Source organism: Aulonocara stuartgranti (assembly GCF_965226115.1).
Source record: "Aulonocara stuartgranti genome assembly, chromosome: 9".
NCBI classification, from domain to species: Eukaryota; Metazoa; Chordata; class Actinopteri; order Cichliformes; family Cichlidae; genus Aulonocara; species Aulonocara stuartgranti.
This window is the reverse complement of record NC_138960.1, coordinates 19,906,662-19,917,500: the sequence shown is the minus strand read 5'-3', so window position 1 is coordinate 19,917,500 and position 10,839 is coordinate 19,906,662. Positions and strand designations below refer to the sequence as shown.

The following is a 10,839-nucleotide window of genomic DNA, read 5'->3' as shown; positions in this document are numbered from 1 at the left end:
AAGGTTAAGCATTTCAGTTGTTAAAGGGAATGACCCCTCCAAAAATACATTCAAAAATACATTCAGCTAGAGATGCTGCACTGCAATAAATATGAGTTTAATTAATTTGTAAAGATCCTTTACTTATGGGACGCATGCTGCAAAAGCAAGTGCCACATAGCTTTAAATAAAGTAGCTTTTCCTTTTGGCATTAATTCAGAAAGCACAAAAATACCATAAAGTAAGGAAAATATAAAATTAAGTGAGAGAATTAAATGTCTTTATAAATGAAATGCTTTTTTTTTCCTGGATTACACCGCTATTACTTAACAGTGACCTCTCCCAGAACTAGCGAGCGCTCATCCTGGAATTTGTTACATAAGTCACCTAAATCTACCATTTCATGACACTCTTAGCAAATCTTTGGAAAGTAGTACAACTTGTTTTGTTCAAAATTATTACAACATTTGGACAGTTAAAAATGGTAAAACCTCAGTTATATGTTGCAGCCCCATACTTCCTGTTTTGAATACAAAGATGTTTGCATAATATCAATCTGTGGAGTATGAAGTACAGTTATTTCTCAAAATAAGGGACTTCATATGTCCCATGCTCCATTAACACATCAATAGTGACTTCTGATTGATAAACCTCACTTTACAGGAAGAGACAAATAACTAACATTAATTTCAGGACCAAATCTCGTGTTATTTTTTAGTTTTTTCTTACAAGATGAGTGAGTGTTTCTTCAAAATCCCCTTTGTGTGTCTGTACAGTATGCAGATGTTGCCTGTGGTGATGTCACGGCAATGCTAAGCGGGTCCACCATCACACCATTCGATCCTACAAGGTAGAGCTGCTTCTGCTTCTCCCACAGTTTTATGACTTTTAGTGAGAAAAATAAAGAAATGTCTTCCATTATAATGTTAATGAGAGCCACTAATGTAACACTGGCATATGCACCTAGTTTCAAGGAATCTTAAGGCTTTGCTTTGCCTTTGTATTTAGTTCTTTATTCATCACTTTTTTCATATTTTTTTAAATGACTAAGTGCAAAAAGTGACTTTTATGTCTGCCTTGCCACTGCAGAGTAAAAGTTCTATTTAAAAAACAGTTATTATTGTCCTTCTTGCACAAGGTCAAAGGTTGTTGTAAAAAAATGTTCTTGTTCTACAAACCAAATCAGGTTGGAAAGTTTTTTAACAATCTGCAACTGAAGTAGTTCTGTCAAGGTTAGTGCTGTAGCAGGCAAGATGTGGACCCAAAAGCAGAACTCAGCACCCACGGGGATAAACTCAAAGAGGCAGCTTTATTTGCTGTGAACATCCGAGCGTAGAAAACACAAAACATAACCTAAACAGGAAGCAAACTAAAACCACTCAGGGAAACGAGGCCTGTGGGAGAGACACACAGCAACATGAGGAAACGACGCAAAACTGGGCAGAGAGAAACACAGGGCTTAAATACACAAGGGAGTAATGAGGGAATGGGAAACAGGAGGGAAACACAGCTGGGACTAATCTGATAAAACGAAACAAGGAGGGAGCAACACTGAAACACTGAGCATGGGACATCAGACAGTCAAATTAAAACAGGAAGTGTAAGACATTCACAAAGACCCACAGTTGACATTGAGACATGGAGACATGACTGACCGGGGAGACAGGGAACATAGAGAACACGTGGAACATGGGGAAGGCACCGTAACAAAAAGCTAAAGACTGGAAACAAAAAATATAACACAGAGAGATTAAGAATAAGAACCAAAACCATGAATAACACTAAATCAAATAATATACATTTATAAAAAAAAACACAAAACACTGGGTCTGAATTGTTGTCTAACGTAAAATGCTATGTGCGCCGACAGCAACAAAATTGCAACAGATGGTAACAGATTTGTGGTTTTCATCATTGAATCACAAACAGATTGCCAAATTGGCCTCATTTAGTCACAAAGTGATAGCAGACTGATTCTGTCTAACTGTTTTATCAATGTCTTGATTCATCACAGCTGCTTTGAAGATGGCAGCTTGCAGGTAGCAGTCACAGACTCAGTTCCTCATCTTAAGAGCAGCATTTTTAAAATCCATCTCACTCGTCAAGTTAATTTTAAGTGGTTTTACAGTTGTGGTTTGAATTTTGGGTTGTTGTTTTTTTTTTACTCTTCAGTACTTTTGCAAAAGTTGAGGTGACGAGGTTTAAAGCCCCTAAGGTCAGGAGCCTGAATGTTGTTATGGTCATACAGAAGAATGCCAAGTAAGATTTCCTCTTATATGCAAATCTTTCACCACAATGTTGTCCTTTATTTGTTTAATTTACATCAGAATGGCCAATCGGGGCATGAATATTTTAAAACTGAGCCTACATTCACTGCTTCTGTTCCATTTGTTCAGATCAAACTGCAAAAACGCATCCCTGCAGAAATTAAAGAAAGCGCTACATACAGGGATAACATACAGCTGCAAAGACGTGCCTGAGTAAGTACATGTGCATTACAAAGGAACTGACGACCTGTTTGTGTGTGTCCTCACAAAGCACGACTGACCTCTCGTTATTATCCTGGATTGTGTTCAAACAGATCTCGGATTCAAGAATGCGGCTCCAAACCACAGATAGCATGTAAAACCTGCTGGTGAACAAGTCTGATTATATCAGACACAACATAGTAGCATTCAGCCATAGAAACCTTTCACTTGTTTCCTTTTCAATTTTTAAATAAACTGAGTATTTTCTTTTCACATATATGTGAAATATGTTTTTCAAATGAACATCTGTAATACATCACATTATGAAAATATTGTTTTTCATTTTGTGGGATCTGATGTGAAACTTTTTTTTCTTTTCTTTCTTTTTTTTTTAAATTAAACACACTGAGTATGAAGGCTGCTATCTCCTGGTCACAGAATATGCTTTATTTTCAAAATAAAATGTTAAGACACAAGGTTGTAAACTTTATTTGTATTTCAGTGTAATAATGATTGTTATGTAATCACATTTGAATCCAGTAAAGTGCAAACACATCATGTCTTTGTTGTTTAAAGTCTGGACTGAAAATCTGTCGCAACAGTTCTTATGGGGTGACGAATGCAAATTTGACGTTTTTTTGTTCACATTGTCAGCATGTGTCGAGGATGTACAACAGTGAGTGTCTAAAGCCATCTATAAAACACCATGGAGTCTCTGTCATGGTTTGGGGCTTCATTTCAACAAGTATGGATTGATCTCCCCAGAGCCAGAATCTCAACAATATTAAAGCAGAGTGGGATCATCTCGACAGAACAGAAGGCAGCCAACATCCAAAGAAAAGCTTTAAAAATCCTCCAAGAAGCCTAGAGAACTATTCCTCAAGACTACTTCAAGGAATGGCAAGAAAATATAGACTTTCATGGTCATTAGAATTGTACAAACTCTTGCCTTATACACTCTATTTTCATGCATGTTTGCACATATTTTAATAACAGCAGCAATTTCCCATTTTTCCAACAAAATATAAAATATAAAGAAATGTGGGGTGACTCAAGACTTTTGATTTACTCATTACTGTATTTAAACAACCAAAAGCTTTTATTCTGCATTTCTCTGGAAGTTCATTTATTCTTGTGACAGATGCTTGAAAAACGTTCACATCAATGAGCTAAGCCATGTCAAGGCCTGTTCATCTAACACTGGCTTCCATAACACACCCATCCAGATAAGATTAGCCGCTTACCCTATTTTAGCAGTTGACTCACCTAGTAAAGGCAGCTCCTTGGCTTAAATGTCAGGTGGATTTATCTAAAGGTCATTCTATTATAATTAGTGCTAATGGGTGAAAGTGAAAGCAGTTAACCTTTTATTAAAAGTTGTAACGATCTAAACTAAATCCACAGATGGCTTGATAATAACAGTGTCAGTAGAGCAGATGAGCACACTGGTTTGACCAACGATGACTAAATAATGATGCAGTCAGTGTCAACATGGACCAGAAGTGTTTGCAGCATTTAACCCTTTAAAACCTGAATCATGAAATAATTGCCAGAAAATAACATTTTTCTGAAAATATTGTTTATTTAACCTTCTTTTGTTTAATTTTATTTAATTGTTTAAAAATTGAATCACATTTCAATTTTCATATATGACATTTAATTTGTATCATATTTGCTTATCTGTTTTGTTTTGGTTTTTTTTTTGATTGCTTAGAAATATATTGTGCAATTTATTTAGGTTTTTCAGGGGAGGAAATTCACACTGATTATGTTGAAGTCCCAAAAACTTTCAAAAAACTGTATGTATCAAATATGATACACTAGGCATTAAGGGGTTAATTTGGACACAGCATCTTATATGTATACTGGACCATAAGCAGTGACAATGCCCCGCTGATATGTATGGTTCCCGCTTTCAGTAGATGAATGAAACCAGTCTTGTCATGTCAAATAATGCACATATAATACAACGTTTTTTTTCTTCTTGTATCCAGATCAATTGATGAGCTAAATAGGTTAAATAAAGCCCAGTTTATTGTTGCGAAGTGGACAAAACTGTCTTAATGCGTGTGTGTTTTGGAGCTACTTTCAAAGGGTTTTGCCAGTTGGCCTTTACCTTTGTGATTCTTCTTTACATGCAGATTCACTACATTCATCCACCATTTGTTTGTTTTTCTAGTGGCTGAGCATGCCTGCAAAAGGGTTAGAGGGAAAGAAAAAAGAGAACAGGGCGGTTTAAAAGAGGTTCACTTACAGGAGAAATGCAATGATAGAGGAAATAATTAGCAAATTCTGTAGTTTCAGTAGTTAATTTCATAGTAAAAAGTTAAGCTATTCATTTCATTACGGTCTACCACTAAGCTACAGTTCTGTTCAGTTCAGTGTTATTTATATTGCGCCAAATCACATCAACAGTCACCTCAAGGTGCTTTAGACTGTAAGGTAAAGACCCTACAGTATTACAGAGAAATCACAAGAAGATGATCCCCTATGAGCAAACCCTGAGCTATAAAGAAAGAAAACTCCCTTTTAATGGGAAGAAACCTCCAGCAGAACCAGGGACAGGGAGGATCAGCCGTCTGCCATGAACTTTCGGGCAAAGGGAAAGAGAAAAGAAAAAGAAAAGCACAGGTAGACAGGACAAAACGCAAACTATAGAAAAGACTGACGGGAACTCAGAAAACATGAACTGAAACTACACCTTATTGAGGATCTTCCTATGTCACCGTCAGTGGTCTGCAATAGTTAAAAATCATTTTCAGTAAAAGTATACATACAGTCATAGTAAAAAGAAAGCACACTCTCCGTCAGTTCCAATGTTTTATGTATTAAGAGATAAAACAAAACCATCTGGTTCTTAGCCAGACTTACAATTAGGTAAATACAACCTGGGGGAACTACAAACATGACATTTTACACGGTGTCATTATTTATTTAACAAAAACATAGCCAAGAAACAGTGTGCAAGCACAGCCCATGAATCAGTCACTTGTAAAACCTCCTTTAGCAACAACTTGAAGTAGCATGAGGTACATTTTATTTTTTTTTTGTGTAACTTTATCAGTCTTTCACATTATTGCGATGGAATTTAGGCCCACTGTTCTTTACTGGGATATTTCAGTACTTTCAGTAGATTGCAGTAGATGAATTCTCATCTTTTTCTTTCAGCCATTCAGTTGTAGATTTACTGCTGTGCTGTGATCATTGCCCTATTTCATGGCACAATCTGGGCCAAGCTTTAGCTTATTGGACAGATAGCTTCATATTTGATGCAGGATTACTTTGATATACTATATACTTTGATATAAAGGACATTGTTCTATTGTTTTTAGAAAGAAGAGGCTTTCTACCGGTAACCCTGTCAGACAAGCCGTACTTGTTCAGTGTTTTTCTAGTTATGCTGTCATGAACTTTAACATTTAACATCAGTTAAAGTTAACTGAGGCCTGTAGAGTCTGAGATGTAGCTCTTGGGCTTATTTTGTTCAGTTTCTCTGAGTAGTGCACAACTTGACCTTAGACTAAGCGCCATCACTGCTGGAGAAACTGGAAACTGATTGATTGGAAACCTGAACTTTTGCTTATGTGGAAGCAGTAAAGGTGTAATTAGTTTTTCAGAAACTTTCTGCATTTTGGCTTTGGTTTTCTTCGAGCTAATGACACTGTGTAATATTTCATGCTTTTGTTAGTCTGAAGTTGTATTTACCTAATTTTAAGACATGTTTTATTAAGCCCTGAAAGATTGTGAATTTCCTTTTTCCTTGTTTTTTACTCTAAATCTTGATTTCTATAGTGTATAAAAACTCTGTGACTGTGACTGAAGGGCGTTTTATTTCTAAAACTATAATTATCTGCTTATAAATGTGTTTCACTAATAATATCTAAAAAAATATTTGTTATTCAGTCTTTTTTTGTTTCGTTTTTTTTTTTTTTTAGAGGGATTAGGTGAAAATTTAGGTCAGCTGAAATATATACTTGAAAACAAGCTACACCTTTGATGAGCAGGTCATGCAGTTATGTTTGGTTAAATAATTTATCAGAAAAAAGTCTGTTTCCACGCCTCAAGCAGCACATATGAAAGCCTCAGCTCTGATTTTGGAAACCTGAAACAAAACCTAAAAAGCGAACAGGCTTAGTAAGTTCAAATTCAGCGTCAGTAACTTTCTGTGAAGTCATCGGGATTTTATGGAAAGAAGTCTCTGACAACAAGCAATATTTGCTTAGCTAACTTTCCACTTTTTCATCTAAACGCTGTGTTTGTTTTCTTTCTTCTTTCACTTGAAACCGATAGCAAAGGTTACACTAACACGTGTGCAATTATGCAAACCTGCTAAACCACTGATCACAAGAGAAAGTGTTCCAGAACAAGATCAAACCCGTTTTGGGTTTTTAATTCGTAGGTGTACGCCACAAAGAGCCTTATCTGTTTCGCGTGTGAACCAAAGATCTGTGACAGGATCTTAAAGAGCAGAGTTAGACATATTTGTGTGAGTGATACTCTTGTGGCAGGAAGAGGGAGGCTCCTCGAGCAGAGTAAAACCTCCTCTTTCCTTTCTAGCGTATAGCTGCTGTGTCACACGTACCGTAAATGGGCTGTATTGGTGCTGGGAAGAGGCGTTCGGGGTTCTCACTGCACAGGTGTAATATGAAGAAGGCCCCTTGTGTAAAACCACAACATGGGGTACTGTGACAAGTACTGTAATGTCGGTAAACATTGTCACGATTTGAGTCACTGTTGTTGCCATTCGCACAATCACACTAATAATAATCTTTGTGTGGCACTTTTAGGACAGTGGCAAAGTGTTATTGTGGTGACAGCGAAACCTTCAAGGTCATTTTTTGACATTTCCACATATTTATCTAAAACGGGCTTTTTATTTAAGTAAGCTGGATTGAAGTTTTCTAAAAACCCAGCAGACCCTGCCAGCCCCCTGACAGTCAGTACATTACCTGCTCCGCTGACTGCTACTTCCCAGCTTATTGATGCTGCGCCCTCCATAGACATTTTAAGAAAGTACTTAGTACTTCTTAGTGGGTATAAACCTTTCCAAATCCTTCTTGGGTCCAGGAATGTGGACAAATATGGACTGAGTTTTTTGGGGGAGGGGTTAAAGGTTTTACTAGAGTAGAAAATGTACAGTATCACCGACTGAGCAACCAAACAAAGTGATGTTAATGCTTGACATTTTTTTAAAGCATTTAAGCAAAGTACATGAGTAACCAGAGGCCAATCACATTCCCTGAATGAAGTGAATTTCCCTGATGAACTGGGAATGTTTTTAGAAAAATCTTTCAACTCCTGCAGGCAGCAACTATGACACTTTACCATGCTTACTTTAAACATTATACTTTTTAGCACTGAATTTAGCATTAGACTGCTTTTTCAGTATGGTCTCAGCAATATAAAACATCTGTGCATGACAGGTTGTTAAGTCACGATACATGATAACTTCCTGATTTGATGCAGAGGTTCCAAACTGAACCAACAACAACAAAAAAGAAAAAGAAAACCTGGTTAAAATGTTTAGTGATTCAAATTAGCAATGTCAAAGTCAAGCTACATGTCTAACAATGCACAAGTTTAGGTATTAGAAGTATTAAAAAGCTCAACTTTTGGACCAGACTGAGAAGTTTATGTCTGCTCTAATGCTGGACATTTTAACAATTGAGTCTGTGGGATCTAACTGGCTTTTGCAAACCAGTCTAAAGAGGCTACAGTTGGTTATTCTGGGCCTTTGGTTACTGTATTAACACTGGAGCAAATATACACACTGTGAACAAGGATTTGCACCTTGTCAAGCCATAAGCCTTCGTTTTAATTTAATTTGTAATTGCAGGTGATTATACACTAATGAAAGCATCACTATCGATGTCACATTTAATTATGTTAGAACAGAGAACAGATACTGATGAGTGTTTAACAGTTACAGCCTGGGCCTAATACTGCAACCTCCAGGGTGGATGAGCTGTTGCCTCAAGCACAAGCATTTAAATCCAACTAATATGCTGTCTTTCTGTCTGTGCACGTGCTCTGTTTTTTTTTCTTGTGCATTGCATTGGACAAAAGTCTCAACCAAATTACAGTAATTAAATGGCTATGTGGCATGAATAATTGGTATAAGTAAGGGGCCAACTTAAGTATAATATATATATATATATATAAAAACACCCAGCACGCCCCTGCGGGCGGTTTATCCTTCAAGCTCGGGTCCTCTACCAGAGGCCTGGGAGCTTGAGGGTCCTGCGCAGTATCTTAGCTGTTCCCAGGACTGCTCTCTTCTGGACAGAGATCTCCGATGTTATTCTGCTGGATCTGCTGGAGCCACTCGCCTAGCTTGGGAGTCACCGCACCTAGTGCTCCGATTACCACGGGGACCACCGTTACCTTCACCCTCCACATCCTCTCGAGCTCTTCTCTGAGCCCTTGGTATTTCTCCAGCTTCTCGTGTTCCTTCTTCTGGTGCTCCAGGTGAGGCATGAACTCACAACCTCGGCATTATATATATATATATATATATAAGCATTTTAAGACAGGAATTTCTCTTTTTTGGAACAATTAATTGTTGTCTAGTAACATCAGTGTTTACTAAGCCTACCTACATATACTCTCTATATTATTTTCCAAATAACAGTTTTAATTACACAGAAGTAAAAATGAACATTTTTGTTAGTGTTTTTTAAATCTCATCTCCACATGGTGATATAACTTTAGGTTGCAAAACATTTCCAACACTTTTAACATGTAGCTTGTGTCCAAATAGTACAAAGTCAAGATAGCATTTTCTTTATAAATGACCCAAACACACCATGATAATAAATGTGTATGGCTCAGGTGGTTTGGAGAGAGGTGTAGCAGTCAGAAGGTCAGTGTTTGATCTCCAGCTCTTCAAGTTCATGTATTGAAGTCTGCTTGGGCAAGATAGTGAACCCTGATTTGCCCCTGTTGAATCCATGTAAGTGTGTGTGAATGTTATAAAGCACTTAGGCATAAATGCGTGCGTGATTGGGTGAGGTAGAGAGTACCTAAAGTAGTACCTCAAAGACATTCAAGTTAAGTAGAAAGGTGTTATATAAGTAAGGCTCCATTTATTGTGCCTGCTATAGAACAGGCAAGATAAAAGCTTAATAGGATAATGTATTGGTATTGGTATTTATGTGGTTTTCTCTGAATAATTAGTTTCTTGTCTGATGTATGTAGAAAATATGTAAATGATGGATAAGGCCTCAAAATCTGAGAAGTAAAGCCAATGTGGAAGTGCCTTGAAGCTGCACTGTTCCTATTGGCCTGTAGAGGGAGGGTCTTACAGTTCCAAAAAGAGTCTATGCTAAAAAAAAAAAACCCTTATTTGCTTGGTCACTAGTTGGACATTTTCCTCAACGCGAGTTAATTTTGTAAATTATGGTTCAACTTAGAATAAAAAAAGGAGAGAAAACAGGCCCAATTTAAATGAGGGGCTCCATGTAATTAACAAATTGTTACCACATAAAACGTCTACGTGAGTCTTCTAGGGTCTGCTTGGGTTTCCAGCTGTCTGCAGCACAGTACAACTGAGGCATGCGAGTGCAGTGTACATAGACTGTAGATAAAAGATGACAGCAGAAGCGCTTTAGATCTGCAGTCTTTCCCATTACCAGCAGGAGGTGATTCCTGTGGCTCAAACACACACACACACACACACACACACACACATGTATACATATATATATATATATACGTATATTGAAATCTATAGGAAAGCAGCTTTGTATTTCTTGCTCTGTGACTTCAGTGAAAACTTTCTCAGTGACTTTCTGATCTCACTCACTGTTTTCAAGTGTAAGCACTTTAGGGCAAGCACACCCTATCATAGACAAATCACTACCACTTGAGAATGCACCATTGGTCGACTTCTCAAATCCACACTTTCCTTGGATATCACGGAAAGTAGAGGTCTCAGGTTTGGGCTTCAAATCAGGTCTGCAAAGCAATGATGATGATGATGATGTGACGGTAGCTATATTCATTTATATATGGGAACAGACTTGTATAATCTCTCTTGAGTTTCTTTCACCCATAGAGTCGAGAGTTGGCTATTTTTGGTCTTACTGGCAAAATCTGGGGATTTCTTTTTTTTTATTTCTTATTTTTTTCAGGTGGAAATATCAAAAAATGTCCTAGGCTACAAAAATTAATGGTTGTTTCGGTGGAGTGCGGGATATCACATAATGCCATGCTGGAACGTCCCCACCATTGGCTATATTTAATAGGAGTAGAAGCTCCCACTTCAACAAAAGAAAAACAAATATCTTGATGTGAAAAAGGGCACTGAGGAATTACATGTCTGTGTCTGTTTGGTAACATCATCTCTAATTAAAATGTGCTGATCATGAAACCAGTCTCCTAAAGAAGAAAA

General features: G+C 37.3%; 1 protein-coding gene across 1 annotated transcript in view; it reads left to right on the top strand.

The window, feature by feature from the left end:
- LOC309714599 (ADP-ribosyl cyclase/cyclic ADP-ribose hydrolase 1-like) overlaps positions 1–2,671 on the top strand; it is a gene marked incomplete at its 5' end in the record, with an annotated part of 4,938 nt that extends 2,267 nt beyond the window's left edge. Inside the window, 4 exons of the mRNA XM_082547148.1 lie at positions 756–829; positions 2,152–2,238; positions 2,376–2,459; positions 2,561–2,671. Of these exons, the coding sequence (XP_082403274.1) occupies positions 756–829; positions 2,152–2,238; positions 2,376–2,459; positions 2,561–2,618 (303 nt within the window). The 3' untranslated portion in view covers positions 2,619–2,671. The remainder of the gene's footprint in view (positions 1–755; positions 830–2,151; positions 2,239–2,375; positions 2,460–2,560) is intronic.
- Positions 2,672–10,839: the final 8,168 nt, after the last annotated feature.